At 45.6% G+C, this 17,777-nt stretch overlaps 1 protein-coding gene and 1 long non-coding RNA gene across 4 annotated transcripts; one reads left to right on the forward strand and one right to left on the reverse strand.

The window, feature by feature from the left end:
• Nucleotides 1-626: 626 nt before the first annotated feature.
• Nucleotides 627-14,026, forward strand: l3mbtl1b (L3MBTL histone methyl-lysine binding protein 1b). Of its 3 annotated transcripts, none has more exons than XM_077012718.1 (21): nt 627-794; nt 2,783-2,899; nt 3,669-3,858; nt 4,210-4,402; nt 5,850-5,964; nt 6,122-6,173; nt 6,457-6,551; nt 6,662-6,766; nt 6,978-7,113; nt 7,515-7,606; nt 7,884-8,035; nt 8,382-8,458; nt 8,543-8,628; nt 8,744-8,854; nt 9,075-9,189; nt 11,080-11,179; nt 11,708-11,911; nt 12,021-12,079; nt 12,276-12,421; nt 12,551-12,613; nt 12,723-14,026. In XM_077012718.1, exons 2-21 carry the CDS (start codon nt 2,789-2,791, stop codon nt 12,846-12,848), a joined length of 2,328 nt encoding a protein of 775 aa, XP_076868833.1. In that variant the 5' UTR covers nt 627-794; nt 2,783-2,788; the 3' UTR covers nt 12,849-14,026. The 3 variants fall into 3 exon arrangements, with proteins under 3 accessions (XP_076868833.1, XP_076868831.1, XP_076868832.1); XM_077012716.1 differs by having other exon boundaries at nt 635-794; nt 12,720-14,026; XM_077012717.1 differs by having other exon boundaries at nt 724-794; nt 2,733-2,899; nt 12,720-14,026.
• Nucleotides 9,119-14,886, reverse strand: LOC143519370 (uncharacterized). Its single transcript, XR_013132415.1, has 3 exons — nt 14,769-14,886; nt 9,901-9,998; nt 9,119-9,793 (listed from the first exon to the last, which is right to left on the reverse strand). It is a non-coding gene; the product is annotated as an uncharacterized LOC143519370 (long non-coding RNA).
• Between the last annotated feature and the right edge of the window lie 2,891 nt (nt 14,887-17,777).

The raw sequence follows: 17,777 nt of genomic DNA on the forward strand, positions 1-17,777 counted from the left end.
TCCATCTAGTGGTCATATATTGGTACAGCTCTTTCCTGCCTTTACAATGCACCGACGGCAGCCGTCAGACCTATGAAACGTAACTGCATTTTCAAAGTTTCTGGCTCTACTTGCATAAATCGTCTATTAGACATTGCGTACTAAATTCAACAATGAGATCACTGAACAACGACGCCCCATTGATTGCTTTCCCAAGGTCTGTTGTTTAATGAGAAGATCTGCGACTGTGTTGCCGAACACGTGATGGTGACAGGAAACCAAAATCAGTGGATTCCCCAAAACCGTTTGAGTGTTTGAGTCTTTCGCTTTGACCTGAATAAAATACGACCTTCTAGTTTAAGGTCAAGCTAGGTAAATACAACAAGCAGGCAGTTTGGGTCAGTATGTCATTGGCATAGCATAATATTCTATATACTCAAGCAATATAAGATATACGTTTAATGAAACACTTAACATGCATAGTACGGTGGATAATCTGGGGCACAAGGTTTGGGGGGCATGTTTATATCAAACCATTCTGACCAGTAACAAAATTATTTGTGAAACAAGCACAAAGTTGAGGCTGGATAGGATGTTGTCCTCGGCACTACTGGATACGAGTTCTAGGTCGTGGAGCGCAACAAAAAACTTGTATTTTATCAATGCACCATCTTCACGGTGCGTTATTAGTCTTCCAGCCTATTGATTGTGTTGAAGTTTATCGAGCTCCGAAGTTGGCAAGAGGCACAACACCTCGCGCGTGCGCAGTGCGGCCAAGCCATCCAGCTCAAAATAAGAGTTAAAACAGAAACGAGGTGAGTTGCACATTTTTCTTAAAAATACGTCGCAATATCATGATTAATGGAAGCAACAACGACATCACTGCACAGGGAAAGGTTTGTTTAACAGTTTGCGGCCATCGTAACTATTTACAACGATGTTCAAAACGATAAAGATAAATTGAAGTGACAAGTTTATGTAGAAGAAATTAAAAGCGAGCGTTTCACGATTTGTTCTGGACCAGGCGCGCCGGAGCGCGTGTGTTTGTTTATTGGTAAATGGCAACTCCCTTGAACTGTCTTTATGAATGTTTTTCTTCTTTTTAATAACATCACGAAACTGTATATTTCGCATATTGTGGTCCGCCTGCTAACATTACTAGCCCCAGCTAGTCGCAGTTGCTAGCCGGCTGTCCATTTGAATTGGACCACAGTCGGGCTTAACTAGACAGGCTAGCCACCTTAGCCGAGCAGCTAACGACATTCCGTGACAAGGGGAAAGTAAGGAGTTTGTTGGTTGGGGGGAAAACATTAAATTGCAACAGAACAACTTATACACTTGACCCTCATATACTAATTAAAGGCTCTGCCGAATTAATTAGACAAAATAAGTCCAATAATTTACATAGTTTAAACGTGTCGGCGGCCCTTTGCTATCCTCCGCCATTTTGTGTCAGGCGAATGCTAATAATGGGCGCTCGTGCATTACACTTTATTTATGGTTGGAATAAATTCCCTCAACACTTGAAATCTCGTCTCAAACATTTTGAACAAGTTTAGTGCGTCCGTGGGTCGTATACAGGTGCATTGTCACTGTGTACGCAGCTAATTTGAATTGGATTTGATTTAAAATAAACGATGGGTTAAGAACGTTATTACAGCGTTACCGCCAGTATACGACTGTTAACATGCTCAAATGACTAGTTTTCCATTAGAAAACACAACTACATGTAATATTTACACTATTTTACCCCCAGATTTGACTGCGTATCGCTGAACCGCAGATTTTACAAGATTCTTTTAAAACAACGTAAAGCTGAACTTGTTCGTCTAACTTTTATTTTCCGCGCTTTCCCCCATTTTTGCTCTACTAAGTGCAGCGGGTGCAACAGGGAGAGTTTATTCTCGTTTGTATTTATCGACAAATTGCATTTTTAGCAATAATAAATCCATATTTTGTCCATATTTAAGTGCTTGGTGCAATCCGTACCAACAACACAAGTCTCCCCCTGGCGGCGCTGCAGCGAATGACAGGACGCGCAGGTATTTCGTAAGTGTAGTTGCGGCCGTTTCGCTGGCGGAGTCCTTCTATATTCCGAGTGTCAGGCAGCTGTTCTCTCGCAATTACCAACAAGTTCGCTATCTTTTTTATACACTTGATGGTATACCCGTTTACTACAATATGTGCCACTTTGCACAGTGAAGTAAGCCGATTTAATTGTGACTGCAGAATGCTGATCAGACGGAGTTGTGTATAGTCCATGCATATTTAAGTAAAAACATAAATAGACTTGTCAATAAGAACATGCATATCAACTCCCCGTTGGACATTTAATGAGGGTGGCGTGGGTAGTGATGTATGATGTGAAATTTCGCTGTCAAGTGTCTCTTCCAAAACCTCATAGTTTTAACTGCTTTTCTCTGACTTCCTGTTAGATGAACGGGTGTGACGATTTCAATATATTGTCGGAATAAATTAAGCTTCAGAGCAATGAATGAAATGTTTAAACTGAACAATATGTTTCCAGTCTCTCTCAAAGGTCTCTGGTGTAGGCATGTGAGATAGTTACAGGTTTATGAAATCTAGCACATTTATACACATACAATATTAATTATAAATTGTAGTAAAGTACACAGTTTTCACAGAAACGGGACGTTTCGTACAGAGGTCCTTACAGCTCTGGTCAGATGTGGTTTGATGTAGCTATTCATATGAACTTAATTGTATGTTTTTGCTGATCACATCATTAAAAGGCAAAGCAAGTTTACAAGGTGTGAAGATTCAGACTCCACCTCTCTCTCAGGAAAAAATGACGGACACGCCTCCCATTGATGGCCCCGCCCCTGGTGTGGAGTTTGACATGATGACTGCACTTGATTGGAAGGATGGCATCGCTACATTGCCTGGCAGTGACCTCAGGGTACAGCAGCTCAATCACAGACCGTATTAAACTGAAAAACTGGTGGTTAATGACAATCGTGCGGTTTTTTTTGAGTGTTCATTGAGCCTTAATTCACAAAACTGGGTCAGGCGTCTGACTGGAGTAGGTGGTTTGTATTGCATGTCAGTAAAGCTGCACGTAGGTGCACTGAATCCTAGAGAAGCAGATCAAACAGGAAGCACATGGACCTCTGAGAAATCCAGGCCCTCTAGTGTTGTCACATCAGCACTGAGTCTGACAGCAACTGCTTAAATGTCATTATGTGTAAGTAACAAGCAGCAGTGAAGCAACAGTGAACGCCATATGTGTTAAAACATGGACGGGTCTGCTTTGTAAGCTGCATCTATGAATGAGTACATAATGATGACGCATAATCATATACAGGTTGTTATAATGTTTTGCCCACTAAATGTGGATGTAAAGACCTGAGCAGGAGCAGATCGTGGCTGGTCTATGTCTTCATGTGATGTATATCGCAGACCTGCCTCCCCTGAGCTCTGCTGTAATGTGGTTGTAGTTCACTCACTCTGTTGTGGATGACCATAGGCCAGTGGTTCCTAAGTGTATCTCCACCCTTTCTTGACCAGTTTGTAGTTGTGGTTTCTTCCAGCTTCCTCCACACTTGGACCAGATAATCGAGTGTTCAGCAAACAGTATCCCTGGCGAATAACTCTTTGAGTTGTAAGGACAGCTGCGATTGGGTGGGTGTAAGTATCTGTCTCTCTTTCACTCTCTTCTTTTTTTAAAGTTTCGGATGACGGAATTTGGCACGCTGGAGATTGTAACGGACCTGGACTCTAAAGTCAAAGAGGAGGGGCCATTGTGCGTAGAGGCTGAAACCACGCCCCCCAACAGCACCTCCTCTCCTGAGCCCACCAACCCTTCCGAACAGGGTCCGCAGACCCAGACGGGCAGAGAGCAGCATGCGAACACCGTGGGTTAGTACTTTAGCATGGCAATCTTAATTAAAAATTAAGATTAAATGTGTCATATTTGTCAATTGTGATTTTCACCTCAATTGAAATTTTTCCAGGGGAGCAGTTGGGGTTAGGTGCCTTGCTCAAGGGCACCTCAGGCCTGGGAATCGAACCCACAACCCTCTGGTCACAAGACCGGTTCCCTAACCACCAGACCATGACTGCCTGTAGATGTGTGTAGTTAAAATAATAAAACAAGTCTCCACTCCATTGTTTCAGCACGGTGAAGTGGCACAGCTCCGTTTGCGCCGTGAGTGTTCTCTCCAGACAGAAAAGGTTACGATGACACTGCCTGTTGTTTTTGTGGTGTAGCTGATCCCCCCAGACACCAGGCGCAGGTGGCCATCCCGGGGCTGGAGCTCCGTGTGGCAGGCAGCCCTGGTCCTGTGGAAGGGCCTAGTGTGGACGTGGCTAGCTGCAGCTCCTGTGGACACTCTGGTTCTCAGGAGTCCTTCCTGCAGGGCAAGTTCTGCAGCCCGGTGTGTGTGCAGCCCTGCAGCGGCAGGTAAACCCTCACGTGAACCAGGCCTGTTAGCCTGACTCCGCCCAGACACGCCCACCCCTCCACGTGAACCAGGCCTGTTAGCCTGACTCCGCCCAGACACGCCCACCCCTCCACGTGAACCAGGCCTGTTAGCCTGACTCCGCCCAGACACACCCACCCCTGCACATGAACCAGACCTGTTAGCCTGACTCCGCCCAGACACGCCCACCCCTCCACATGAACCAGGCCTGTTAGCCTGACTCCGCCCAGACACGCCCACCCCTCCACATGAACCAGGCCTGTTAGCCTGACTCCGCCCAGACACGCCCACCCCTCCACGTGAACCAGGCCTGTTAGCCTGACTCCGCCCAGACACGCCCACCCCTCCACGTGAACCAGGCCTGTTAGCCTGACTCCGCCCAGACACGCCCACCCCTCCACATGAACCAGACCTGTTAGCTTGACTCCGCCCAGACACGCCCACCCCTCCACGTGAACCAGGCCTGTTAGCCTGACTCCGCCCAGACACGCCCACCCCTCCACGTGAACCAGGCCTGTTAGCCTGACTCCGCCCAGACACGCCCACCCCTCCACGTGAACCAGGCCTGTTAGCCTGACTCCGCCCAGACACGCCCACCCCTCCACGTGAACCAGGCCTGTTAGCCTGACTCCGCCCAGACACGCCCACCCCTCCACATGAACCAGACCTGTTAGCTTGACTCCGCCCAGACACGCCCACCCCTCCACGTGAACCAGACCTGTTAGCATGACTCCGCCCAGACACGCCCACCCCTCCACGTGAACCAGGCCTGTTAGCCTGACTCCGCCCAGACACGCCCACCCCTCCACGTGAACCAGACCTGTTAGCTTGACTCCGCCCAGACACGCCCACTCCTCCACGTGAACCAGGCCTGTTAGCCTGACTCCGCCCAGACACGCCCACCCATCCACGTGAACCAGGCCTGTTAGCCTGACTCCGCCCAGACACGCCCACCCCTCCACATGAACCAGACCTGTTAGCCTGACTCCGCCCAGACACGCCCACCCCTCCACGTGAACCAGACCTGTTAGCATGACTCCGCCCAGACACGCCCACCCCTCCACGTGAACCAGGCCTGTTAGCCTGACTCCGCCCAGACACGCCCACCCCTCCACGTGAACCAGGCCTGTTAGCCTGACTCCGCCCAGACACGCCCACCCCTCCACGTGAACCAGACCTGTTAGCTTGACTCCGCCCAGACACGCCCACCCCTCCACGTGAACCAGGCCTGTTAGCCTGACTCCGCCCAGGCATACCCACCCCTCCACGTGAACCAGACCTGTTAGCCTGGCGCTGTGGTCCTACATCACTGATACTGTGTGTGTGTGTGTGTGTGTGTGTGTGTGTGTGTGTGTGTGTGTGTGTGTGTGTGTGTGTGTGTGTGTGTGTGTGTGTGTGTATGTATGTGTATGTATGTGTAAATGGCAGGTCCACTCCAGGTGACCCGGGGGAAGGGGAGCGTTTAGGCAAACGTGTTCGGAAGAAGAAGAAGATGTTCATGGAGTCTGATGGGGAGGAAGAGGAAAACGTGGAGGAAGAGGAGGTGACACAATTGCACACAAACACACACACATATACTCTCATACTCACAGTATACACACACACATATACTCTCATACTCACAGTATACACACACACATATACTCTCATACTCACAGCATGTTTTGTGTGGTATTAATAAGCTGCTCTTTGCTTTCCAGGAGAGGTTTAAAACTTCAAAAGGCCGAAAAGCAGCTAAACTCGCCAGATTGGGTAAATGTCCAGCACATACACACCTGAGTTATCCAGACTGTCCAGCACACAAAACCCACACACACACACACTCTGGGGTTATCCAGAGTGTCCAGCACACGTACACGCCTGGGTTGTCTCGTGATGCTCCTGGATGGATTTTGTATGGCATGATTGAATTTAATTATTAATATACATTAATAATTAATTAACAAAAATATTAAATAACATTTAATATCTTTGCATTAAATCACACAAAAAAGTTAGAGAGTTTGGGCTAATGTACTGGACACTGTTGCCGCAGTAACAGTGAGTCCTGTGAAGAAGAAAGCTTGGAGCTGGCCGGTCTACTTGGAGGAGGTGAAGGCCGTCAGTGTGCCCCTGAAACTCTTTAAAGAGGTGAGGCCTACACCGCCATTTATACTGCAGCGCCGTGTGCTTTTAAATTAAGCAAATATGTGCAGCAGTTATGTGGGAATATTTGAACTTGTGTGTGTGTGTGCATACAGCACCAGTCCTTTCCTCAGAGCAGGAACGGGTTTAAAGTTGGAATGAAGTTAGAAGGCCTGGACCCGTGTCACTCCGCTCTCTTCTGTGTCCTTACAGTGGCAGAGGTAACTCGGGGACTAAGGTCACTGAGTGGGTGGGCCATGCTGTGTAGTGGGAGGAGCTTTCATGACTAAAGGTTTACTGGAGTGCAGTGTAACTGTCGCTGTAAGACCATTTTGGAACTGAAATTTAAGATTATACTAGTGATGATTTTGTGAATGATGAGGTGTGAAATGATGAAACGATTGTGATTGGTTTTTGACTTCTCCCCATCAGGTGCAGGGCTACAGGGTGAGACTACATTTCGATGGCTACCCTGAGTGCTATGACTTCTGGGTAAATGCAGATTCATGGGACATAAAGCCTCCAGGCTGGTGTGAGAAGATGGGCCTCAAACTCCTACTGCCCAAAGGTGCAGCTAGAACCAAGCCCCGCCTAGAGGGAGAGGGGGTGTGGTTGGGGGAGGAGTAACTGAGTCAGGGGAGGAGCTTGATGCTCAGAGCTCTGTCTAGGTTTTTCCAGCCCCTTTTTTAAAGAATTGGTAAATTCTGATTGAGAAAAAGAACTTTCCAACAGTGTACAAAAGAATGGATTGAGAAAACAGCTTAAGATTTATTTGTTTGTTTTTCCTGTAACAGTTAGATGGGGTTTTTGTGTGGCATTGCAAACTTACCAGGTTATTACAGTGCTGTAACACATACTTGAATCTGTGATGCCTTTGTGGTACTGAGATTATTCTGGATTTTTAAAAAAAATTTTATTGGACATGAAGTTAAGATATGTGTCTGTGTGCGTGTGTGTGTTTGCCTGTAGGCTGTAGAGATGGAGAATTTAACTGGAACACTTATGTTAAGAACTGTAGAGGCCAGCTGGCTCCTAAACATCTTTTTAAAAGTCTTAATACAGTAAGTAATAACATCAGACGTGCCCTTTTCTTAAGTCTTGAAGTGATCAGCGATGATGTTTATAATAGCTATAATAGATAATTGTAGTTGATGTTTATAATAGCTGTAGTAGATGTTTGTAGTCAGTTCTGATGTATATCATTAGTGTAACATGCTTACTGGGTGCTTGTAAAATATCTTGACATGTGTGATCTGGTAGTCGTGCAGTCACTGATGGTTTTAGTGGGTGTTTGTAGTCGGTTCGTATTGGTCTGATGGGCATAATGGCCTCTTGCAGTCCGTCACCCCTTCAGGATTTCGTGCTGGGATGAAACTGGAGGCCGTCGACCGCAAAAACCCGTCACTCATATGTGTAGCAACAGTCACCGCGGTGGTGGACAACCGTCTCCTCATCCACTTTGACAACTGGGACGATACGTATGATTATTGGTATGAAAAAGTGTGCACATGTTTATAAATACATATATAGATATATGGACTGTGTGGTTTTAAGACATTGAGGAGATGGAGCATGTGCATATTTAATTGCACGTTATTTTCCCGATCAGGATACGGGATAATGTTCATATTATTTACTAACTAACATGATCTTGATTAATGTTTTTATTTAATCAATGTTCAACCTGAATTAAAGTTAGAATTGCTTCACTGCTATTTCAACAAACTAATGTTAGTTTACAAACTTGTAAATACAGTCTATGGTGGCTACCCATAAGTGTGTGTGTGGTATTACACACACACACACACACTTAAATGTGTGTGTATTTGTTACCAGGTGTGATGCCAGCAGCCCATATATTCATCCAGTTGGCTTCTGTGAGGAGGCGGAGTTAACACTTACCACCCCTGCCGGTGGGAGCGGTTTTGTTTTTATTTCATCATTTTAGAAAATACATGAATACTTTATCAATGATGTTTGGGGTTTGTGTGTCTCAGAGTACAAACAGCCAAAAAGTTTCTCCTGGGAGAAATATCTGGAAGAGACTGGAAGCCAGGCAGCACCTGCTAGAGCTTTTAAACAGGTGAAGATTGACGAGGAGGCGGAGTCAAACACAAAACTGAAACATGCGTGTGTGTGTGTGTGTGGGTGTGGTGCCGAGGGCTAACGCAGCTCTGACCACTGTGCCCCATCCTCAGAGACCCCCCCATGGGTTCCAGATAGGGATGAAGCTTGAGGCGGTGGACAAGCGGAACGCTGTGCTCATCCGTGTGGCCAACATCGCAGGCACAGAGGACCACAGAGTGAAGGTTCAGACTGCAGTACTCACTCCCAGATCATTTACACTAGTTCAATACCCAAAGACATTTGTATGTTTCCAGTGTAAAGAACTTAATGCAAGATTAACTTTATTAATTGCAGGAGGGATGATTTTTTTTATACTTCAGGGAAAGCCAGATACTGTGGTACTGTCAAAGCCACTGTGCTTTAGACATTAACTGTGCACGTGTGTATGTGTGTGTTTCCCAGATCCATTTTGATGGCTGGAGTGATGAATATGATTACTGGCTGGATGCTGACAGCAGTGACCTGCATCCTGTGGGGTGGTGCCAAAAAACTGGCCACCCTCTACAGCACCCTAATGGTAACACACACACACACACACACACATAAATGCATACATACACTCGGTCAAAAGTTTGGACATGCCTACTCTGTTTATTTTTTATTATTTTTGACTTTAAAAAACAGGGAAGATGTCAAACCAATGAAATAGTACATGTTATTATTAAACAAATATTGACTAACTTAGATTTGAGATTATTTGAATGTTCTTTGAAATACACTACTCACAAGAAGTTAGGGACGTTTGGCTTTGCACTCTACCCTTAACATGTGAGTGGACTGTGGCCTCAACATTTGAATGTCTAGCTTTTCAGTGTGTCAGTACTTATTATCTCACTAGGAGCTTAACAGCAAAATTCACAACAGGTGTGTGATCCATGAATCCTCAAATACATTTCCTGCTTCATCATGCTGCTCACATTTTGACATCATGAGACCAAGTTGACACCTAACAATTGATCAAAAGCACTTTGCCATTGCGAGGCCACAAGCCGGATGTTCTTAGATGTATGCAGCCACTGGGTGTCAAGGAGAGAGAGAGCGCACTGCATCTGCCACAGTTGTCACCAGACGAGCATTTGATGGTGGTGGTGGTGGTGGTGTTGCATTGTGGGCAGGTGTGTCTAGTAAATACAGAGCTGCCACTCACTTTGTGGTTGTACAATGACGAGCCCGTACTACTTGAATAACATTAATCCAGTCATTGTGCCTCTGCATGAACAACACTGACCTAATTTCATCTTCATGGACGATGATGCTCACATCATTAAGGAATGGCTGCTGGAAACTGGGGTTCCTCAAATGGAGTGGCCTGCACTTTCTCCAGACCTGAATCACATAGAAAACCTATGAGATCAGCTGAGTCACTGCGTAGAGGCTCATAACTCTGTAGCCCAGAACTTCAGTGACCTGAGGGCCCTTCAATAAGAGTGTGATGTAATACCTCAACAGACAATAAGTCGACTTGTGGACAGCGTGAGACGTCGTTGTCGAGCTGTAATTGATGCTCAAGGGCACATGACAAGATACTGAGACATTGAAAATCTTTGTTGAGGTAAACACCACTGTTGTTGGCCTTTCTTTCAATAAATTGTTTGAGATGACAATCACCATTGCATGCTTCTACTTAAATGCCCTGCTTTCTAGATATAATATCACTGTAGTGTGTACATTAAGTTTTCCATAAATTTCACCTGAAAGTGAAATATACTTTTTTGTGAGTAGTGTATACACACAGAGACACACATATATACATATAGACACACCTGTATGCATATAGACACATACAGATGTAAACACAGACGCACACGTACACATACAAACCTATGGGTGAACGCTTTAGAGAGGCCACCAAAGAGAACTGAATGCAGAAGTGAAGTTTTGTTTCTGGGACACAATAAAAATGGACTCCTCTTTACATTTATATTGGTTCACTGGGCCTTTATGACCAGAACTTTCACGTGTCTAGAACTTGCTCGCATCCATCAGGCATCCGCGTCTTGTTTATGGACTTGACCCAGGACACTCGAAGAGCCACGCAGGAAGCACACCACCATATCACTGCCAGCGTTCGCGTGTGCAGCCGTGCTACGGTAGCTGTTCTGGGACACTGGCCCAAAGGCCTGTACCGTCCCGACACACGTCACTCGTTATCCTTATTTGGTCGATACCGACCACAGCATACAGGAACACCCCACAAGTTTGGTCCTTCTCAAAGTCACAAAGATCCTTAACATGCCCATTTTTCCTGCTTCCAACTTGACTTCAAGAAATAATGAGATAATCAACGTCACTCATGTGACCTGTCAGTGATTTCAGCGTTGTGGCTGATTGGTTAAGTAGTAATTAAAGACTGTTGTGTGTATGGGTGTGTGTGGGTGAAACACTAACTAAAGGCTGTTGTGTGTAGATTCCATTGATACCCCTGCCCTACCAGGCCAAGGCTGTCCTACCCCTGGATGCAATGGTGTCGGACACATCAAAGGCCCCCGCTATGGAACACACTACACGTTAGTAACAACACACTGCCACGGAGACACATACAGCTCACACTGGAGAAGCCAGGATTATAGTGGCCATATCCTTTAATATACTGGTTTCTGAATTTCAGCCAAACCACACAAGATTATAATAAAGTTTCAAAGACACATAAACAAAAAAAATGTACACCAAAAAATTACTCTAGAGTGTATAACTAGAATCTAGAGATTACCCAGAGATTACCCAGATCAGCAGCTGGTATCTAGCTGGTATTTTGGAACTACGGTGCTTGTGCTAAATGGCACCCTCTTGTGGTCATCTGGTGGAATGTTTTATTGTGTCAAATGATGGTCCTTAAAATCTGAAATGGCAGCACAATTTCACAGCATTATTCAAAATGTAGCAATTAACCAAATCTGGGATCAGTCCATATTCAGAGACAATGAACCATGGTTAGTCAATAATGCTGATGACACACTGTATTTACACCATCATGGAACCGTTCAAATCATAAAAACCAGCGTGTGACCCTCTCTCCCTCCCTCCGCCTCTGTCAGGGCCGTGAGCTGTCCGTACTCCGAGCTGAATCTGAATAAGGAGGGCCTGCTGCCAGACAGGCTGAGCGGCGAGAGGCCCATCACTCTGAGCGGCCCTCCACGACACCGCCGCACAGAGTCTCTCGCTCAGACCCCCGCTCCGACGCCCCCCACCACCACCCAGGAACCAGTGGCCGATGCTCCAGACCCCTCCCCGGCTGCCAGGTCAGCACCTGCCCTGCCCTGGAGGGAGGGAGGGAGGGAGGGAAAGGTTGGGGAGGTGGGGAATCTGCGGTGTGCACATCTGATTGCGCTCTTTTCCTGTATGCTGCAGAGTAACAACTGCCAAATGCCTGAAGCCCCAGCAGGTGAAGCGAGAGGGAAATGGAAAAGGTGTGGAGAACAACCTGTTCACCGGCCTGGCTCAGACACGCCCCCTGCTGGAGATTAGCTCGACACCCTCAAATTACATGACACCCCTCGAGTGCTGCGCACACCCACTGCTGGAAGCTTAACATCCTGCCGTGTGTGTGTGTGTGTGTGTGTGTGTGTGTGTGTGTGTGTGTGTGTGTGTGTGTGTGTGTTTCAGACTGTCTGCAGCAGTTCCTGCACGAGTCTGTGTTCTGTGGTTGGGAGCCTCCCCGAATCCAGCACTGCTGGGAGAAACATGGCAAGCTGCTACCTGAAGCCCTCGGCCTCAACGCTAAGACTGTGGCCAAGTGGAGCACAGAGGAGGTGCACACCTACACACACGCACGCCTGCAGCACACACACACACCCTCGCACGCCTGCAGCACACACCCTCACCGTCACATGTGGAAGGCAGTGATTGTGAGCGCTGGCGTTTGTGCTTTATTCTGCCAGGTCGCGTGTTTCGTGCGCAGGTTGCCAGGCTGCCGTGAACATGCCGCCGTTTTCAGGAATGAGGTACAAATGAACTTTGGCCTGAGAAAAAGACTTAATGGCGGCCGCTTCCTGCTGTGGGCCTGTAGCACTAACCACCTGACCCGTTCTCACTGTGTTGCTCGTACAGCAGATTGACGGCGAGTCCTTTCTGCTCCTCACCCAGTCTGACATCGTGAAGATCCTGAGCATCAAGTTGGGCCCTGCTCTAAAAATCTACAACTGCATTGTGATGTTGAAGAGCGCAGATGAGGAGTAGCACCGCCTCCTTCAGCAGTGTTGCTGAGAAGCCCCGCCCCTTTTGCTGATGAGGCGTGGCCCTGACCCTGCTAATGAGTGCTGATGAGGAATAGGCCCGCCCCCTTTGAAGAGTGCAAATGATATGCAGCCCAGCCTCCTTTTGAAGAGTGTGACGAATATCTACGCCCCTTTTGAAGTGTTGGATGAGGTACAGCCCGGCCCCCTTTGAAGAGCGCACATGAGGGTTAGCCCTGCCCCCTGCTGACCAGTCACAACCTAGTCTGACTTTTCCTGCATCTTTTCCCAGCTATATGCAGTCCTCAGAGTAATGCTGTTGGGAAGTACATACTGAGGTCACCCTGTGATTGACAGTTAATTCAACAAATTGATGGTTCTAGTGGTTGAAAAGTGGGCGTCTAGCGTTCATCCTGTTGTACAATGATTGGAGGGCCCTGCGCTCCACAGACTTCCTCACTCATCCCTCGGTAGCCTAATTTACATGTTCTACCTGAGCTTCACTTTTGCCCCTTTAATTCTGATTTTATTTATTTCCCATTTTACCCAGCAATTTGATTCGGATAAACAGTTTAGACTACAGAACGCAAGGAACCATAAGGTTCCTAAAAATCTGTAACATCAAGCGATTAGCAGTTTTATTTATGGTTTTATGGATATTAAACGTGTGCTTAACTGGAGTTGCAAGTGTGAACAAATTCCACAATGGTGGAACATTTTTACTTGAAATGTACAAAGTGATTTTTTAAAACCATGCAAAAACAGTCCTTTGTATATGAACATGCAACACCCAGAATGGACAAATGTAAGGCCACTAGGGAGAGGTGTGTGTGTGTGTGTGTGTGTGTGTGTGTGTGTGTGTGTGTGTGTGTGTGTGTGTGTGTGTGTGTGTGTGTGTGTGTGTGTGTGTGTGTGTGTGTGTGTGTGTTTTGCATCAGGGAATCTCTTAGTTCGGGCAAATCTTACAATGAATGTATACGTTGATGTGTACTAGTATGAAAAATTGCGCTTTGTGAAAACTATACCATTTGTAAAATGATGTACAGTGATTTCCTTCCTGTGTTAAGAATGTTCTACTGATTTGTGTATGTGTGTGTGTACAGAGCAAAACGTGCAGACAAGTTCCACTGCAAACAGGTCACCCAAGAGTCTGGGCTGATAGAATAAACCGAGTTCCATCTTGCCCGGTGCCAGCTTGCTTTAGCTTACCGGGCCCTGCCTGTGCGCCGTCTGTGTGATCGACGGATGACGTGCTTTTTAAAAATGGTAGTCATTGACGAAACAGACCAAGTAAACATTTGATCAGAGTATTTGCAGGTCACTTTAAAAGTCATATTGCACAATAGTGTAGTGTGACTAGAATTTTAGCCCATTAATACCATTGTGTTTTTCTTTCAATGACCACACAGCATGAAAAAGCTCTCTTGATTATTTAGTCTAGTATTTCCTTATATGGGGCTGCAGTCTCCTTATTCCCTTACATGTTAGTGTTCAACCACACTCATCACACAGACATGTATCTGATCTCTCCTATGTATATTGGATTTCTCTTTATATATTTTTGATCTGCTACTGATAAACAAGGCAAACCAAGCCCATGGTCAGCTAGCAACAAGATATAACCCTCTGCCCTTTCCTAGTGAGATTCCATGGTGTCAGTGCGTCACTGGAGCGCCTCCCGCACGTGTCTGTATTATAACAACACTTAAGCGTGACCTCAGAGCTAAGGACATTTAATGTCTTGATTATGGAGACAGCTTTGAAACTTGCTGTCCTTAATAGAATAAGCTTGCGAGACAACATTGCATGACCCAGAAACAAAGCCGAATTAGTTGAACGTCTTTTAACAAACAGTGAACAGAAAGAGACGTCTTAAATTAAGCTCGAGTCCCAAGACACGCTAAGAATAGGTCGGCATACCTACCGTGGGAGCGAGCAGGGCGGCGCGGCTCTTCCCATGACCCTTAACTCTACACTCCAGCTCTCTCGAGCTCTCTGATGCGCTCTGACGTCACCGGGTGAACTTAAGCCCGAGATTAAATCTGTTCTATCATATGAACAGCGCGACTTCCCCTCAGACATCCAGCGGAGCAACACTGATGGAGCGATTTATGCGTAACTAAAGCGAGATTGAAGAGAGTGGGGTTTGGACCAAGTACAAGATTACAAAGTGGATCACTAATGCTACTTGTTTTCGTCTGGACGGGACCAAATGAGGTTCTAGCGACAACAGATGTGCCGCGACCGAGGGGAAAGATAAAGGTGCAGGTGTTAAAGTTAGCCGGTGAGGTGAAATGACCATATAAGGATATTAAACGTGTGTGCGCGCGCGCGCGCGTGTGTCAGACAGGAGAGAGACATGGCTCAAATTAAAAACGACGAGAGAAATGATTTGCAATGTGTCGAACAAAGTGGAACGATATAGAATCATCAGTTTCGTTCGTGCATGAATAGCACCGTTAGTTTAAAGCATTGCATTCACAATTGGCATGTAGTAATTTTGAAAAAGACTTAATATTTCTAATACAACACTTTATAATACAGCACTTGTAACTTGTTTGTTTGTGTGTGTGTGTGTGTGTGTTTTCCCTGCGTTTTTGTGTTCCGATGTTTCCTGTCCGGCTTATATTCCACAAGGCTCTTGCAATAGAAATAACGTTCAAATCCAAATAGAAATGTCATATTCCACGTGTTAAAACTACTAGAACAAGACCACGTGTATGTTTAAGATCGCTTCTGGCAGCCTACACTATGTTTGTAGGTTTAAATTCAACATCTGGGACACCTCCATTAGCGCAACTCCATATGTTGTGCATCATCTTGCAAATGTTTTACTATATTTACGGTGAGTTTCAAACAAGTGCTGAATAAATTCAGTATGACCTGGGCTACCTTTCACCGCTGACCTATGTTCAAGATCTCGAGAGGGTATGAACCACCGTCATTTTACTAAGGAGCTAGTTAACTATTACAAAGGTTTTCTCCTTCGGCTGCTACATCCAATAGTGCCCCATACTGGTAAAATGTTTAACCCCGTCGGCTAGTGGCACGCTGTAAAACAAATGAATTGGCTTCTTAAACATTAATGTAAGTAAAAACAGCAGCTTCGGATAATTTTTAATATAATAAAAAAATTAATTAGTAAAAATTAGTATTTTTAAAATTCTAAAATAAAACTTTAAATAGTATAGCACAATTTATATATAGCCACGATGTCCTTCTAACACCCATTTATTACAGTCAATTGTAGCTGTTAGAGTCTGCTACAGTCTATTAGTCTACTACAGTCTATTACTGTATACTAGAGTCTATTACAGTCTATTCGAATCCAATACAATTGATTACAGTCTACCACAGTCCATTAGAGTCTATTACATTTTTTGATAACTGTTGCTATACAGCAAAATAGGAACCTGAACCACAGCCATTTCAATCTACAACAAATGTACAAATTTATGCTTGGTAGTTTAAAATGATTAATGAGGAAATATAGTTCACCTATAATATGCATAGAAAAAAAAGAACACACTGACATCCATATTGCTATACTTATACATTTGGGAACATACTGCATGAAGGAGCATAATGAATGAATTAATAGTAAGATTATTTGTGCTTTTTTTCTACAGTGGAATGTCTGCAGTGGAGCAGACGGGGAAAGATATTCCTGTTCTGGGCTCAGACCCTCAGGAAGATCCTGGGCCTGTGATTGGTGGGCTGAATCTGCGTTCCGCTCCTGGCGCTTGTCTGCTATTCGCTGGTGTCTTGCTGCTTGTAGGGATAGGCGTGGCAGTGGGTGGGTACTGGCCTCACCATGCCTGGAAATTGCCACCACATCAGGTGTCCACTGGTCGGACGCCAGCGGAGAAACTGAAACTGGTTGGTCCTGTCATCATGGGACTGGGCCTTTTTGTCTTTATTTGTGCCAACACACTCCTCTATGAGAACCGTGACCGTCAACAAAACCCCATTCCAACTCGGTCGGAGAGACGCGGGAAAACCAAATCAAGAAAACACTTACATCCACAAGTAACCTTCAGCAATGGCTCTCTGGCATTATGTGAACTCAACATCCATTCGTCGTGGGAAGGTGTTGTTCCTGCCCTCACTCTCTCCTCTCCCTCCTCTGACTCCTCTAACTCCATCCAGGTGAACTTTGACCTGGACAGGAGATCTCACCTTGAGGATAGGGATGCCCTAACCCTAACCCTTCCAGTCATCAAGTTGAACAACTCCCTCATAAGCTGTTCAGAAGTTCCACCCTTTCCAGAGCGCAAGTACAGGAACTGGGTGGGCGGGGACAGTGGAACAAAGGCGGGGCCAACACCAACAGAGCATTCCACTTCATATTTGATGAGAAAAAGCAATACATAGATCTGTTGAATATATGCTGTTGTCATAGCGATACTACAGACAAAACATAAGAGTCATGAGTGCACTCTTACAAGCCAAAGAGTATTATGGGCCAAAGGATAATGTGGTGTGGAATAACCACACACATGAGGTTTGTTCCACGTTCATTTCAGAGCTGTTTTAGTCTTCTTGATTCCACTTTGTAAACGCCAGTGCCAGATTATTGTTAAGAGTCTGTAGAACAATAGAATGAACAGAGAACAGTATTGAACTATATTATTTTTTATCCAGAACACTTTATGGTGAATGGTTAATAAAATGGTTAATAAAATCAAACCAAAAAAATCCAATGGGCCTCAGATTTTCCTGAAGAGGAGCTAACTGCTAACACAAGCTAACCTCCCTTTTGTGTTTCAGCCATGTTGTAGAATGGACTTGTATGTGAACACAAGCAGATTTTCCATTCCAGGACCTTCACCCCCCCCCCCCCCCCCCCCCCTTTAGGTCATAGTCTCTGACCCAGTACAGGCAAATGTATTTGTGAAGCATATATAGATGGAGAAATGACCTTTAGGTATTT

Source organism: Brachyhypopomus gauderio, chromosome 7 (genome assembly GCF_052324685.1).
Source record: "Brachyhypopomus gauderio isolate BG-103 chromosome 7, BGAUD_0.2, whole genome shotgun sequence".
NCBI classification, from domain to species: Eukaryota; Metazoa; Chordata; class Actinopteri; order Gymnotiformes; family Hypopomidae; genus Brachyhypopomus; species Brachyhypopomus gauderio.

Excerpts from the sequence above, each read along its gene's own strand:
- l3mbtl1b (XM_077012716.1), top strand. The coding sequence starts at position 2,789 with ATGACGGACACGCCTCCCATTGATGGCCCCGCCCCTGGTGTGGAGTTT. Across the intron at positions 6,552-6,661 it reads CCCTGAAACTCTTTAAAGAG|CACCAGTCCTTTCCTCAGAG; the intron begins GTGAGGCCTACA and ends GTGTGCATACAG. Across the intron at positions 7,114-7,514 it reads CAAACTCCTACTGCCCAAAG|GCTGTAGAGATGGAGAATTT; the intron begins GTGCAGCTAGAA and ends GTTTGCCTGTAG.